We start from the raw sequence: 17,165 nt of genomic DNA on the forward strand, positions 1-17,165 counted from the left end.
CTTGAGAGAAGATGCGGAATAAAGGAAGAGACCTATTAGGCACGTTTATGTGCAGTCGTGGTATGCATTCGCCAAGTTCTTCTTGTGGTAGATTCATTTTCAACTGCTGACTAATGGTATTTTTCCAAGAAAGCACAATTCCTGCAAGAGAGGGGAAGGTGCTCCCTTTTAAAAGGAACAAGGCTTTCCCAGTAAGGAGCGCAGCTGTCACCTGCCAATGATTCATCTTGAGCATAGGATTCTTTCAGTTGTATTAGGAATTTGTGGATGCAATACATGCATCCTGAGGTCAAGAACCTGGAATTAAGCTCACATCTAATTTGGCTTCCTCAAAACCACAGAATCTCTTCCAAAAGAAGCACTGGGCATTGGCCAAACTACTTCCTCCTGCTGCACCATTGAACTTTCCCCCCTTTTTATTGTACACTATGACCCCTGTATCCATGGGACTGGTACTCACAATTTCATTTAACTATTCTACCTTATAGTTTGCTCCTGCTGGAAATTGTTCATTTAATAAGGTTTGTTATTACCAGCAGTTTTGCATATCCAGGTGGAGTCCTGGAACATATCCTCTGCAGATACAAGGATTGTACTTTTTTTTAAAAAAAGGTTTTTTAAAAAAGCTATATGCTCTTCATTGGGTTAACTACTGAAGGAGTAGGTTGTACAAATGTCATATTAATCATCTTTTACCTTAGATAGTTATGCATTAGATCCCACATAATTCCAGAAATGCCATAATGGACAAGATGATCATTTTGAACCTAGTTGATTTTGGTGGAAGAATAATGTCCAGAGTGTTTTTGTATGTGTGTAATTTGATCACATTGTTCATGGTTTAATAATAATAATAATAATAATAATAATAATAATAATAATAATAATAGGAGAAACTCAGCCACTATCAGGACCTCAAAATCGAACTGCAAAGGCTCTGGCATAAACCAGTACAGGTGGTCCCAGTGGCACACTGGGTGCCGTGCCAAAAGATCTCAGTCAGCATTTGGAAACAATAAACATTGACAAAATCACAATCTGTCAACTGCAAAAGGTCACCTTACTTGGATCTGCACGCATCATTCGAAAATACATCACACAGTCCTAGATGCTTGGGAAGTGTTCAATTTTGTGATATGAAATCCAGCATATAGATCTCATTGGCTGTGACATACTGTGTTTTTGTGTCAGTAAAATAATAATAATAATAATAATAATAATAATAACTCCATCTCCCTGAAGGGACTCAGGGCGGCTTACAGAGGGACATGCCTAACAAAACACGTTAAAATAATCTGTTTTGAGAGAGGTGAGTCCCTTCCAGCTTCTCTGAAATAAAATTATTAAGTTTGGGGAGAAGCTACAAGTTACTCACTAGATTTATGAGTAAGAAACCGCTTCCAAGAATACAGATCTGCTAGAAAAGCCTTGATAATGAGTCATTAGAATGAATATTAATGAACAACGGGGAGTTCCTGAGTTACAAACATCTGATTTACAAATGTCTCATAGTTGCAAACAAGACTGAGACAACAAGAAGTGAGAAAAATCTACCTCTCAGAAACTCACTCCTCAAAGAGTCATCACTGGGAAAAGGTGTCATTTTCACCAATCCTTCCACAATGAACCAAATTTTGCAAAATCCAATTATCACAGGGACAAAAAGTGAGGTATAATCTTCTGAACAGGGCCACACACAGCAAAACAAACACCACGGGGGTGTTAACCTTTCCCTATGCCATCCAAAGCTTTTATATACAAATTCAATTTAAGAACAAACCTATAGAACCTATCTTGTTCATAATTTGGGGACTATCTATATATCTAAATCATGTATTAAATTACATGACTGAATTACTTAAAAAGTTTGCTCTTCACAGTAGTGATAGTGAAGATTACTTACTCCCAATGATATCATTCTTACTCCAATTGAATCATTCATGCTTACCTCAAACTGTATCATGTGAGTCATGGTATGTACCTCTATCTTACATACTTGCCCTTGCAACACTATAATCATGATCCAGTCTGGAGTAAGCAGTCTTTCTTTTTGCTTGTTTACATATGCAAAATTCTAACATTAGAAGAATATTTATTTTAACGGAATATTTTATAGACTAGAAGTCAATGTTCTATTCCACAGATAGTACAAAAGAAAGGGTCTACTATCGCCTGAAGTAAATAACAGTTACTTACCTTTTTCTCACTGTCACAGCATCATAGGATATCCAAATGTCTAGGACTACATCTATTAAACAAGCATACTTTCTCCATTCTCTCACATCCAATACCTAGTACACAAGTGACAAAACCTCCCACAGAACCCATATACTCCATTCTGTGCAATAGTACCAGACTCTGGTGTCACCACTAGCCACACATACGAATCCATTCATGTCAATAACATTGCACATGTGATAAAAGGAGAACATACCAAGGACACGTATTTGCATCACTGCTCCATGTAAACCAAAGAACATCCAAAGTGGTTGGGAACAGTCCACACACACTTGCATGCCAGTGTTTGCTCCATTGTGGCTCAAATGCAGTTCACCTTCTGAATTCACCATGAATCCCAAAATGTCCCCACTCTGGAGAGGTACCAGCACTCTACAAACAGCCCAGAACTCTTTTCGATCAACCAAAGACTCGGGATTATATGGAAGATCACTGGGCCTCAAGGTGCTAGGATCACAAGTGGTCACTCCATAAGACAGTGTCCCAGTACGTGAGGTGTTGGATTTGTTAATTTTGACAAACATTGTCTCGTTGATTCTAAGGGGCCTGTTGGTGAAGACCAAAGTTCTCTCTTCGCGAGCATGCTCCAAACGGGCCACGGTCTGGTCGTCCAGAATTTTAATGTGGGCTCCCCTGAGCTGATGAAAGCGGAGGTCACTTTCAAGCTGGGATGGGAGGAGGTGGGAATGTTGAGAGTTGAGGGAGTTCTGTGGGATAGGACACATGGCAGCCATGACATGGAAGTTCTCCTCCTGGAGGTTGAGGTCACAGAGGCTCACAGACAGACGGGTGTCCTCGGTCTCTCTGCGCAAGGAAGGCCGGCGGATAGCTGTGAAGGATCTCGGACGGAGACAATCAGGAGGAATAAGTTCACTATCTGCAAATCAGAACAAGAGAAGGGAAAGATCACACAAGGATAAGGAAAGCATATGATTGATAATACTATCTGGTATGTGAAAAATGCAAAAGCATCAACAGATTTTCCTTTTATGTGGTGAAAAAAGATTTGAGGCCATTTCTGGTGAAATCTCCCTCCCCCCCCCCCCCCCCCAAGCATTATGATTCCATTATAACTGCCACAGCAACTTCCTGTTGAATCCTGTGATTTGTTTTATGATGCTTGTTATGTTTTATGATGTGTTTATTTCATTTTTAATCTTTATTTTATTGTGTCATGTTCTTAATCTATGTTTGCCCGGGCTCGTCCCCATGTAAGTTGTCCTGAGTCCCTTCAAGAAGATGGAGGTGGGGTATAAAAATAAAGTTGTTGTTGTTGTTGTTGTTGTTATTTTCAGTTTAGGGAAACGTATTCAGAATTCTCAGCCAGAAATCTCAAGTGCCTCACCAAACTACAAACTCTAAGATTCATAAGATGTTGCTAAGGCGGTAAAATGGAAACTTAGTACAGTAAGCTCCCATATCTGTGAAGGATATGTTCCTGGACTTACCATGAAAATGTAAAACTGCAGATAAAGAGAACACTATTGAAATGAATGCATTCCAGAAGAAAAATACCATAGCACCATGCTGGAGGACCTAGTCCTGTGGTCCTGTGGATATGGGAGTTGTACTGTACTATAATTGTGTAGTGTGGCAGCACTCTTAGGGCCCGTCCACACAGCCATATAACCCAGAATATCAAGGCAGAAAATCCCACAATATCTGCTTTGAACTGGGTTATCTGAGTCCACACTGCCATATATTCCAGTTCAAAGCAGATAAAGTGGGATTTTATTCAGCGGTGTGTAAGGAGAAAATCAGGGCAAAAAACCCCACAATATCTGCTTTGGGCTGTGTGGAAGGGCCCTTAGTAATAAGTGCTGCAGTCAGAAAGCCATGCTTGGGAAAGGGAAGCAAGTAAGTAAGCAGGCTACAACATGAATCTAATGGTAATTCTGTTGCAAATCCCTGCAAGGATCTTCTTTGTATACACTTAGAATTGCATCCATGAATAGAATGATAAGAAGATTTGACATTTGGATTTAACATTGATTTTTAAGCATCATACTTAGCACTATGCTTGTCTAAACATATTTTTACCATAAAACACTGTCAAATTATTTTATATACTTAGATAGCTGATTCACACGAAATGATCTCACAAGTACATATCCAAGGCCACAGTAATGGCTCTAATCTCAGCTAGAGGTTATGAAAGTAGCCTGATTTATAGTTGGCTGTTTATAGAACTGCACAGACCTGTTTAAATTACTGCTACTCCTGCTGAAATCTTATTGGAGCTGTTTAGGAGTAAGTCCCGCTGAACCTGGACATGCAGTATTAATGGAAACTTTGTTGTTTTATCATTCTATACAATTTTATTGCGTGTTTTGAATGTTTTATTACTTTTTGTTATTAGTGGTATACATCATTTTTGTTTCCATTGCGGAAGAGAATATATAACATTATTTGAAACAAAAAAGAAAAAGAAATAAGCTTGTTAAATAATTCTTTTAAAATAACTGCAAACAATGGTGTAGAGTTACTATGCCAAAAGGTACATCTCTTTTGTAGAATTAATGTGGGTTGACACCAGTTTAACTGCAAAGCTTAATGCTACTAAATCAGGGGAGCTGTAGTTTTATAAGGTCTTCAGCCTTCACTACCAGATAGTGCTGGTGCCTCACCAATCTACAAATCCCAGGATTCCATAGCATTAAGCCATTACATCTAAAGTAAAATTACATTCATCCTGCAGTATAGATGCACCCAAAGATCCACTAAAAGACAAGCAGTAGAATGGGACTTCCATATGGCTCATCATGGATTCTGATAGTAAAAAATAAAGAGTGATTTTTTCCCCTTGTTCTCTCTCAATTCCAGGTAAAGTTCTCTTTCCTATGCCATTTAACATGAAACCACTGGGAGTGGTTATTAGTAGCAGTGTCACCAATAGGCTGATGATACTCAATTGTATTGCTCCTTTTTACATAAATTTAAGGAACTCTTATTGGTTCTAAATCAATGTCTGTCATTAGTAATTGATTGGATGAGGATAAATTGCGCCTTAATCCAAACAAAACAGAAGTGGTCCTGGCCACTTGCTATTCAGCTTATTCTTGGATACAAGTTTGAACCTGAATGTTTTCTAGGGTATCAAGGAGTGCATTTGCACTATTACAGATGATGTGTTAATTCCATCTGTTCCTGGCAATCTAGCCACAGTCACACATGCCTGAAGAACATTTGAATGATTTGAACATACTCAATACAGGCTTCCTTAGAAAAATGTTCAGAAACAAACTGCAGAGACAGGGAGCCCTTAACTCCCTTGTCACAAAAAAGTCACTGGTCACTCATCAGTTTTCAGACATTACTCAAAATGTTATTTATACCACATAAAGCACTATGCAGCTAGAACCTGCAGGAGCATAACTTCCCATAAGAACATGTCCAGGTATGGTGCTTGTGAGGTTGCATCTCGCAGACCTAGCATCTTCACAGGCATATATAGTGAGAACATGGAAGAGGGTCTTTCTTGATGGTTACTTGATGGACCTCATCACATGAATGGAGGGAAAGTGTGGGACAGCGGAGGGAACCATCTTACTCTGTTCCCTCACATCAAGGTTCATCTTCTGCCATTTCACGTCCTTTACCTGCAGAGGTCCAGCTTTCTCCTGCTTTGGAGTTGGGTAACACCTGACTTCTCAAAAGACACTCTGGATTCCATTTCTATGGAGTCCCATGGAATCCCATTGGAAGTTGCCTTGTGTCATGTGATGGACTCCATGGGACTATGTTTCCCAGCATAGAGAAATGGGGAGAAGATGCAGAGAATGCTGCGTCTGATGAGGTTTTGTATCTCCGTTTCTAGAAAAGTTAGGCTGGCTCCCCAATTCTTATCCTTCCATCAGCAAGTGGCGACTTTATTGTTCTGAGAGACTTTGGGGAACTGAATGTTCTATAAGAAAGGGTATAATCCTGTACCGTACTATTTTTATTTCCTGTCTTCTTGATGGATATCTTTGAAGTCTTTTATTTAAAATTCTATAAAAAGTTCTATTATATTTCAACATTTATCTTTTTGTATGCTTTTACTTGTAAGTCTTTCTACTTGTATTTGTCTTAATTTCTTATATAAGCTGCTTGGAGTCCCAGCTCTGGGGAAAGGCAGGATATAAATAAAACCATCCTCATCACCCCAATCATCTGCAAATGGAAGTGATCTATGCATAAGAATGAGAATCTATGCATAAGGAGTGCTACACAATTCACCTTTGCTGATTGTTAAATTGACTTTGTTCAAACTTATTTTAAAACTGGCACACGTCAGCAGGCAATCTAGTAATAGGCATTGAAATAAGTGGCAATTTGTAGCTCTGTGACTCAAAGACATCAAGACATCTCACAAGAGCTTTTGGGCAGCTTTTGCTTTTATTGAAGCACTTCCGTCAGGACCACAAAAGTCTGTTAGGAGTGAATGCTGGCAGGAAGGCCACCTGTCTTTGATTTGTCTTACTGAAAACTTGTCAGCAAGGGAACTTATTCACACCCATGATTTACTTCTATACTGAAGTAATTTGTCTGCCAATCACCAGATGCATGACCACAACCACAAAGATGCAGTTGCTGCCCAATCCATAACAATTTTCATCCCCAAGTCTAAGATTTGGATTAACTTGCTGTTTCTGCCTCACATGAGACCTAAATAATCAAGAGGCACCAGATCCTATCTGATCTGAGAAACAAACCAGGGTCAGGCCTTGTTAGTGCTTGGATGTGGGGCTGAGAAGGAACACCAAGTGACATCAGCTATATTTTAGAGGAAGGCAATGGGAAACCAAACTGGAGTATTCCTTGCTGAAGAATCACCATAGGCCAGAAAGCAACTTGAAGGCAGAATACATCCACACATATATCTACTTCACGTGCAGAAGATTGAGGGGTTGTTTTATGTCACACAATGCAGAGAAGAAACATCTTTTTCAAAAGCTATATTTTGTTTTGATTTATTTTACTACTCCATGACTAGGATTGCCAAATTAGTACCAACTTGACATTTCAAGAACAAGAGACGCAAGACCAAAGACAAAACCGAAGACTTTTGTCATTAAGAATGGTATCTTAAGCATCAGCTACAATTCCTTAGAGTATAGCATTCAAATCTTTTAAAAATTTAAATCTAATAAAGGAGAACACTATATACACAAACACTTTCAAAGAAATGCTCTCACCCTAAGATTCTTTAATCTGAGACTGCAAAAGAAGAGAAGAGCCCCACACTCAAACATCTACTGAAAGAAGGAAGCTGCTGGGCTGAAGTATTACCACTGTACTTGATAATATTGGTTTTTCGTGTGCAGGGACTGTTAACATTGCGAAAGGCTATCGTTACATGTATCTGAAGCAATATAATCCATTCTGCTAGGTCTGTATTAGCTCATCTTGACTTGATGGAATAAAATTCTGAGATGATAGGCTATACTAGTGGTTCTCAATCCTGGGTCCTCCAGATGCTTCGAACCTCCAGTCTTAGAGAAACTGTGCCGACTGATTTCTGGGAAATCAACATCTGGAGGATCAAAGACTGACAACCATTTCAGACTGCAGGGTATACCTCATATTTCACTTTTAGTTAATATGAACTATTTTGGAGAACACCGGAAAGAGGGTTCAGATCAGATATAGCCCTTATTTCTGAAATACCACTTACTTTCCCCCTTCCTTCTGTCAAGCCAACTACCTATTGATTGGTCTGTTTCCATATTCTTGTTTTAAAAGTGTAGCATATAGCTTTGAGATGTCAAAGTAGATCTGCATTTACAAAACTGGGCTTAGTCTTGTCTGCCTGATGCTGTTTGCCAGGCTCAAAATCCATTTTTAAAAAATTCAATTTGAAGCTTAGCCTTTTCCTGACAGCCCCGAGCATGTTGACACACATATATGAAAAATAACTGTTTAGGACAGAATAAACAAAACCTTGCCAATATCAATACACTCTCGTCAAACTGCCCTATCCCTGGCAAGCCAACAGAAATAAAGCAAATGCTTCTATTCCACTTCAGACAAAGGCTTTGTGAGGCTCTAGAGAGGAAGGATATTCCACAACTGAATAGTGTTTATTTCTTGTCAAAATACCACAGAAGAGCAGACTGCTGTCTATCAGGCTTTGAGCTACTAAAGAATTATTTCCACATGTCAGCACCAGAACTTGGAAATCTTATTGTTTTGGTCTACACTCTCCAGAATCCCACAAAACAATTAAGCACTGCAAGTCCACTTTAATAGTCATGAAATAAACCTAAGGAATGTGTTGCTTGGTGGGGCACAAGGCCCCTTTGTGGCTGAGAATTCAAAATCTAGCTTCTTAAACTGAAAATTCAAAGAGTCACAGCCATTTAAAATGAAATCATTATGCTAAAACTGTGCAGTGGGAAAGGGCCCCAGCTCAGTGCACTCAGGACATGCAAACTTTCCTTTCTTGGTGGCATCTTTGTAATTTGGATACATAGAAAACAATCACTTGAGAAGTTCCACCAGGAATTCAACAACTTCTACCATCACTTCCTACAATCCCGAGTCAAGAGGAATCCATACAAAAAGAAATCATATGATGCATCTGCTCAAATCCACAAAACAGAGGGAACATCTACACTGATCACTTAGGCTGATTTGAAGCCAATTTGGAAGACGCAGGTTTTGGTGTAAGAATGATTAGATGTGGCCAGAGATCCAAAATCCTTGGATTTACAACAGACATTTCTCAAACTATGGTAATAAGGAAGTGAAGAAAAGAAATTAACAAGGTAAAACCAAATATTCCAGAACCGACTACAAGACAGACCAAAATCACAAAACACCCCTAGTGATCATCTACAATCCCCAGCTAAGAAATGCATCATCAGTGAATTGCAATGAATTCTGGAGGATATCATCACTTTCTCAAAAGCTCTACAACAGCCTTCAAATCTTAAACAACTACAACAGAACACATGATATGGAGAGTACTACAAGGACACAAACCAAAATGCCAAGTGTATTTCTTATATCTGCTCTGGGAGCAATATTAGAGGGGCCAGTAACACCACTTGCAACATCAGCTATGCATTTTCCTTCAATGTGATACATATCATCCTATGCCAGCATGGCTCCCTGCTATCTAGACTAGACAAATAGGATACTTTCTATGCAAGAGAATAAATAGATACAAATCTCACATTGGAAACAGCAATAACAAAAAATCAACTGCAACACACAGTAATGGATTTGTCATTGCTTTTCGGCTCTTGAAAAACGAAATTACAAAGACTGGAAACAGAAACAGTTGAATTTAATATTATTCACAAATTCCAACCCTTTAGCAAAGGTATGAACAACAACAGTGGCTTCCTTGTACAATATATACATATATATATATATATATATATATATATATATATATATATATATTAGGCCTGGGTAACAACGGAAAAATTTGTTTCTAAAATCGATTCGTTTTTTGGGGTTTTTTGCGTTTCGATATTTAAAAGAATTCCGAAATTTTCCTTTTAAAAAGTTTGATATTTACGAAATTTCATTAATATTAACGAATCAGTTCGTTAAAATGGCGGACGCGGTTGCGCAGCGTGAAAATAATAGTTTTAAATAATAGTTTTAACCTTGAAGAAGGAAAGAGGGGGGAAAGAGAGAGAGAGAGGAGGGGTGAGATCTCTATTCTGGTTTGACAATGCTTCTCAATAATAATAATAATAATAATAACAAACCACTTTCTGCCTTTGTGCTTGTAAGGCACAGTCAAAGCACTACTGAAAGATGGCCATCCATTCTTAATAATAATAATAATAATAATAATAATAATAATAAATATAATAAATATAATAGTTTTAACCTGGAGAAGGAAAGAGGGGGGAAAGAGAGAGAGAGGAGGGGTGAGATCTCTATTCTGGTTTGACAATGCTTCTCAATAATAATAATAATAATAATAATAATAACAAACCACTTTCTGCCTTCGTGCTTGTAAGGCACAGTCAAAGCACTACTGAAAGATGGCCATCCATTCTTAATAATAATAATAATAAATATAATAAATATAATCGTTTTAACCTGGAGAAGGAAAGAGGTTAGGCAGGCAACAGGCAGGTCTCTGAGTGCTGCACTGCTGTGTCTCTTTGCCCAATGCACGCAGGCCAGAGTGAGGAACGAGGTGAGGTGACGACAGGAGGAGAAGAGAATTTGATCCACTTAAGCAGAGGCCAGGGACCCGGAAGTGGGGTAAATGCCGACCGCTTGCAACCAGGGAGAGGGGAGGGAAACAACTATAAAACTTGCGCCAGACATACGGAAATAATAACGAAACAATTACAAAACAATTACGAAATAGCTTTAAAAATTCGTTTCATTTTTTAGTTGCTCCTGAATGGTTTGTTATCGCTTCGTTATCAAGAAAAATAACGAATTATTAACGAATTACGAAATTAACGAACAAAACCGCCTAGCCATAATATATATACATACACACACACACACACACACAAAGGTCCTTCCTACTGCCCATATAAAACAATAAATCTTCTCAAGAAGAGTTTTGAACCCACGTGAATAGATTTTTGGTAAGCTGATTTATAGCTTTTACATATCAACCCTAACTGCCAACGATGGCCCCTTCTACACTGCAATATAAAATCCAATTTATCTGCTTTGAACTGGATTTTATGGTAGTGTAGAAGGGGCCTTCAAAGATCTGAAAGACCTGTGTCACTCACCCAGATCTTTGAAAATTTAGGACATGATCTGCAATTTTATGTAGTCGTGGGACTTGGATCCTATTCCACAACTCTATAAATATACTTTATATCTGAGTTCTTAAAGTCACTCAGTACTACAGCTGAAGAAGTGGGTCTATGGCTGTATCTACACTGCCCTATATTCCAGCATCTGATCTGCGATTATCTGCTTTGAACTCGATTATATGAGTCTACACTGACAGATAATCTGAGATAAGAAGATAATCTGGGGTCAGATCCTGGGATATAGGGCAGTGTAGATCCAGCCTATATATCTGAAACCTCATGCATGCATAAAAACCAGATAGTTTTAAGGTGCTGCCATGTTCCTCTCCCCCCCCCCCCCCCCGCTTTCTCCTTTTTATGCTGTAAGAAACTCATACAACTACTTCTTTGAAAGATATGCTGCTCTTCAAAGGATGTGTTTTAGGGTGCATTCACGCACCAATGTAAGTTTAATGTACTCCCAAATGTTCCTTCTACAGACCTTTTCCATTGTATAATATAAATTGACATTATGACACTCTTATTGTTCCATAATCGCAAGATCCTTTTCTTAAATAACTGCTTCTAAGACAAATATCACCTATCCTAATTTTGTAGCCTTAATGTGTAAATTAGAGGAGAATTTATGTATGAATGGACTGAATGTAGACTTTCTAGTGTAGATCGTTCTACAGAGATATCAAGTTCATAATATGTAGACCAGATGCCAAAACGTTTGTTAGCACTTCTGATTATTTTTATTTACACAAAGATGGCACCAGGGAGATTCCAACTGCCACTTCAAAGAAATGTTTTTTCCATGCCAATGTTAGAGCTCAGGAGTCTTATTTTGTAACCAATGTCAACCCGAAGGGCATGTTCAGAGTCTACATGCGTCTTTCATGCCACTTGGCCAATTTGGCTGCATTTCAGGAATGGAACAAGGAGTTTGCACATGTGCTCAAATGCTTTTCTGCAAATTTCATTTGAGACTATCCAAAGAATTCACTGTGCAAAAGAAAGCCGGTCAGATGTTTTAACATTCCTGAATCTGAGCCAAATGGCCCTGAACATCTCCTTCATAAACTGCATCAATTTAAGCAATTTTCTAATATGGACTCTTGCATGAATAGGTATTTTTTTCCCAAGCGGAATACAAGCTTATTGTGAAGTATAATTTACTCAATATTTGGAAACTATATTAAAATATTAGGTTCTCTCTCTCTTTTTCACTCTTTTTACAAATTGTGATAGAAAAGAAAAGGCTAAAGACTTAAAATGAAGTTTTGCATTATCTACTAATGTCAATTCAAATGCTCTTTACATCAAGAACAGCTGCAAAGCAACTCGCTGAAAAAGCAGCTCTAATTTGGTAACTCTATCTCTAAAGGCTGGGTGAAATTAGAAGGGAACTGATGAAGGGCATCTGTAGTTATTCATGCCAAAGGATGTGTCTGAAAAGTTCAGCTATTCAGTGAATCCACGTAGCCTGATGGGATGACGAATGCTAAGGAGGGATTCTTGGCAGGTCCCCTAACTATTCATCTATTATACTTTTGAAGAAAGGATTGCTCTTGACACCTCTTGTAGCATAATGAAACACATTTCACCATAATACCACAGACTGTGGGGCATATCTCTCACTCAGGTATAATACTACAAGGAGGCCAAACTAAAGCTCTTGCCCAAGAAAAAAAATATTTGAAAAGGTCAACAAGAGATGCATCTTTTTATTGGATCCTACTGGGTTTGAGATTAACATTATTTGGAGTCTTTATCTTTCACAAGAATCCTTGTGACGAGCACAGGCATCATGGACAAATGTATGAATGCCTAGGAAATTAATGGGGAACAAGTAGGAAGGCAGGAAAGAGGGGGAAGCAAGGAAGGGAGGGAGGGAGGGAGGGAGGAAGGGAGGGAGGGAGGAAGGAAGGCACCAAAAGTTCCTTGAGCACCCAGAGGGAGGGAGTATCTTGTAAATGTTTCAACATCTTCAAAACCGATGAAGCAAATACTTTGATTTCAGTAGCTAACATAATGAAGGCGACCACAGCTACTTATTATAGAATCATGGAGGAGACCTCATGGGCTATCCAGTCCAACCCCCTGCCAAGAAGCAGGAAAACTGCATTCAAAGCAATTTTCCTATGTCACTCATTACTATGTCTTATTTATCAGTGAAGTTTAATCTGCATTTTACCTGGGTATATTTGTTATATGTATTTTAATAGTATTTGATCTCGCTGTTTTCACGGTGTTGTACCCTGCCTCAAGCAGCAAGGAGAGACAAGTAATAAATATATTCTTCTCCTTCTTCTCCTATATAGTGTTATACTACCGCAGGAATTGTGTGATCCGGTATTGTCTACATGCCAATGTTGCAATTTTTTAGTTCATAAAAATGCATAGATGTTGAATTTTGTTCCAGTTCTCAGCAATTCTGTCACCATTTAACATCCTCTTATTTCTATCTCCCTTTATCTCTCTAAAAAGATAGCCTTCTTACATGACTCAATAAAAAATTACAGTGGGAGGGAGCAGTCCCACGTGATCCCAGTGGTGCAGTGAGTTGAACCCCTGTGCTGGCAGGACTGAAGACCAGCAGGCCGCAGGTTCGAATCCGGGGAGAGTGTAGATGAGCTCCCTCTATCAGCTCCAGCTCCTCATGGGGGACATGAAAGAAGCCTGCCACAAGGATGGTAAAACATCAAAACATCAGTGAGTCCCCTGGGCAATGTCCTTGCAGATGGCCAATTCTCAGAAGCAACTTGGAGTATCTCAAATTGCTCCTGACACCACAAAAAAAAAAAAAAACCCTTTTTCCAGAGGTCATATGTGATGGTTTCAAATTGAACTTTGATTTAAACAGATCTTACTGAGAAACTGACATGCGAGTGTGGAGAAGAGCAAACTATAGACCACTTACTACAATGCAACCTGGGCCCTGCCACATGCACAATGGAGGACCTTCTCACAGCGACATCAGAGGCACTCCAAGTGGCCAGCTTCTGGTCAAAGGACATTTAGCATAATGCCAAGTTCTTTTTTAAAACTTTGTGTTTTTAAATGCATTTTAACTGTACCCTCAACTCACTCCTGACACGATAATAAACAAACTGAGAAACCTGATACTGTTTTTTTAGATTTCTTTCCTTGTAGTTAAGACATGATGCTGTGAGCATTGTACTTTGAGTCTGCATTCCCTCCATGACTGTTTCCTCACCCTCACCCTCCCCATTTTTTGTTGCATTTCCATATTTGTGAAATTGCTGTAAAAATTTAATAAGCCCCAAAGCAATGCTGAAAGATGAGGTTATGGAGACTGTGCTGAAGAAAGATCACAGCATGATAGACTGTTAAAGTAGCGTCATGGCACTCATGAAGAGAAGTGGGATATTAAGTGCTCTAAAACCAGTATGTGTCAATTCCCCATACTAACACTTATGTAATAAAGTCCATGGTCTAAAAGATGCTATGCCATGGTCTAAAAGATGCTATGGCCAACAGGAACTGACAAAAGTAAAAAAGTAACCTTTTGGCTGTTGTCCTTTTCAACATTTTAATCTCATTGATAGCAGTTTTATGTGAGCATCAGGTTTCCCGGGTGCCAACAGCAGGCGCATCTACGCTAACAGCTATTTCACTGGATGAGTAGTTCAATGCTGAAAGCAGGTTGCTATGGAGAGAGTAACACAGGAATCTTGAGGTGACTCAAGTGAAAATATGCCCTGCTATTTACTGTTTGTTTCCCTCATCCCACCATGTTGAAAACATGAAAAGCCAAACAGGTCTCCTGCCTTCCTTTCACCCACATTTCTTCTCAAGAGGCTGCAAGACTGTTTGCAAAATTATATCAGACATCTTGCATAGACTTCAATGGTGTCAATCACTTAGAGCTGATTCCCATATGCTCCATCACCTTGTTTGTAATCCCCATTCCTTTCATCTTCAAAGAAGGAATGTGTGGTTGCTATTTGCTTCTACTGTTTCCTGCCAATGTTGCTTATAAGTATTATGAATAAGATCTATAAACAAGGACCATTGAATTTGTTCCAGGTTTGATCATCTTAATCAGCATGATGCAGATAATTCCTTGCCATGATAATTAGATCCTCTGGAAATCTGGAAACTCACATTGCTTTGTATGGGGGGGGGGGGGGGGGGACAAGGAAAGTTTATGATGAATCTGAAGTGCATCTAAAGCCTTGCTGCTCACTATTGATCCCCTATACAAAATTGCATTTGCTATGTGGCAAACAGGAGAGAAGCATTGCCATAGGTATGAAAGGTGGCAGTCTGATTGTACAACAAAAATTTCAGAGAACCCCACACTGGAAATAGAGTCATAGAGTTGGATGAGTCTTATTTTGTAACCATGTAGGGGGTTGGGCCCTGCCATGTAGGAAAAGCACAACCAAAGCACCCCTGACAGATGGCTGAGAGTTCCACTGTTGAACAGTTCTTATGGTCAGGAAGTTCGTCCTGATATTTCCCATAATTTAAACCCACTGCCCCAAGTCCTATTCTCCAGGGCAGCAGAAAACATGCCTGTCCCCTCATATCTTCTTCTGCAGGCTAAACGTACCCAGCTCTTTAAGATGTTCCTCATAGGAATTCATGGTTACTTTTGTCACTCTCCTCTGGACACGTTCCAGCTTGTCAAGATCTCTCATAAATTGTGGTGCCCAGAAATGGACACAATATTCCAGGTGAGGTCTAACCAAAGCGGAATAGAGGGCCACCATGACTTCCCTTGATCTAGACACTATACTCCTTTTAATGCAGCCCAAAGTACAATTGGCTTTTTCAGTTAATGTATCCCTTTGTTGTCTCATGTTCAATTTGTTGTCTTCTAAGACTGCAAGATCTTTTTCACATAGACTGCTGTCAAGCCAGGCATCACCCATCCTGTTTCGATAATCACAACTGTGGCAAACAAGTAAGTTCATCAAATACAAGAATCGCAGACCACATCTATTTTGGCCTCAATTCATTCCTAAAATATTTGGTGGCATGAAGATGTGAGCAGACACTGGGAACATGCTTAATGGGCTCAACATGTTTTAACCAGGGGAAAATGATTAAATGCTTGAACAAACTGAGATATAAATATTCAATAGTATTCCTGTACTTTTGTATTATGTAAAGAGAAGGCAAGGGTAGAGGATCTCAGGAGAGAATGGGGGATTGGGGGGGGGTGTAGTTTGATTGTTGAATTTTGAAGATTGTATGTCTCTATGATGTGTATATAGTGGGTTGGTTTTTTTTTAACATCCCTGTGTTTGTTTTAACATCCCTGTGTGGTTTGCTTTACTGTTAGAATGAGAACATCATTCAGTAGCTACACAAAATGCTGCTTGGTGTCTTTAGGAAAGTCAGAAAGAGGCTGAGGTCCCTTCCACATAGCCATATAACCCAAAATATCAAGTCAGAAAATCCCACAATATCTGCTTTGAATTAGGTTATCTGAGTCTGCACTGCCATATATTCCAGTTTAAAGCAAAAATGTGGGATTTTATTCAGCTGTGTGCAAGGGGCCTTAGAAAAACTCTGGAAAGCTGGTCACTGTCATGACTTAAATGCACTACTTGTGCCTGGAACCTCATTTGTCCATCCTTTATGAGCAATTACTTTTTCATCCCACATTACTGGTAATTTGCAAACATGCAAGAGAGCTGCCTTCTCTTTACCCTTCTATTCTCTGCACAGTCCACAAAAGAACAAGAGAACAGCTCATAAGCCAGTAAAGCTCCTTTCTTATTAAGCAGAAAAATCTTCCCAATTCCATGAGAAAACTGTAAAAGACTTTACATATTTCAAATCCAAGAGAGACAAGGCGTCACGTTTCATCACGTTTCGCCTGCATCTATGGCAAGCATCCTCAGAGGTAGTGAGGTTTGTTGGAAATAGGACAATGGGTTTATATATCTGTGGAATGGCTGGGGTGGGGCAAAGAGCTCTTCTCTGCTAGAGCTAGGTGTGAATGTTTCAGCTATGTCCTATTTCCAACAGACCTCACTACCTCTGAGGATGCTTGCCATAGATGCAGTCGAAACGTCAGGAGAAATGCCTCTAGAACATGGCCCTATAGCCGGAAAAAACCCACAAGAACCTAATAAAACACTTAATAACAGCTAACAAATTTAAAGACCGAGTATAGACACTGTTGTGAGTTCTCCCTCCCATGGGAGGTTTCTAGTCCAGTCAAAGCTTTGT

General features: G+C 39.2%; 1 protein-coding gene across 3 annotated transcripts in view; it reads right to left on the minus strand.

The window, feature by feature from the left end:
* The window catches only part of NEURL1 (neuralized E3 ubiquitin protein ligase 1), a 209,675-nt gene that overhangs the window by 24,838 nt on the left and 167,672 nt on the right, over nt 1–17,165 (minus strand). For all 3 annotated transcript variants that reach the window (XM_060768331.2, XM_060768332.2, XM_060768333.2), the window contains exon 4: nt 2,435–3,115. In XM_060768331.2, coding sequence (XP_060624314.2) covers nt 2,435–3,115 — 681 coding nt within the window. The remainder of the gene's footprint in view (nt 1–2,434; nt 3,116–17,165) is intronic.

The sequence above is a fragment of the Anolis sagrei genome, chromosome 3 (genome assembly GCF_037176765.1).
Source record: "Anolis sagrei isolate rAnoSag1 chromosome 3, rAnoSag1.mat, whole genome shotgun sequence".
NCBI classification, from domain to species: Eukaryota; Metazoa; Chordata; class Lepidosauria; order Squamata; family Dactyloidae; genus Anolis; species Anolis sagrei.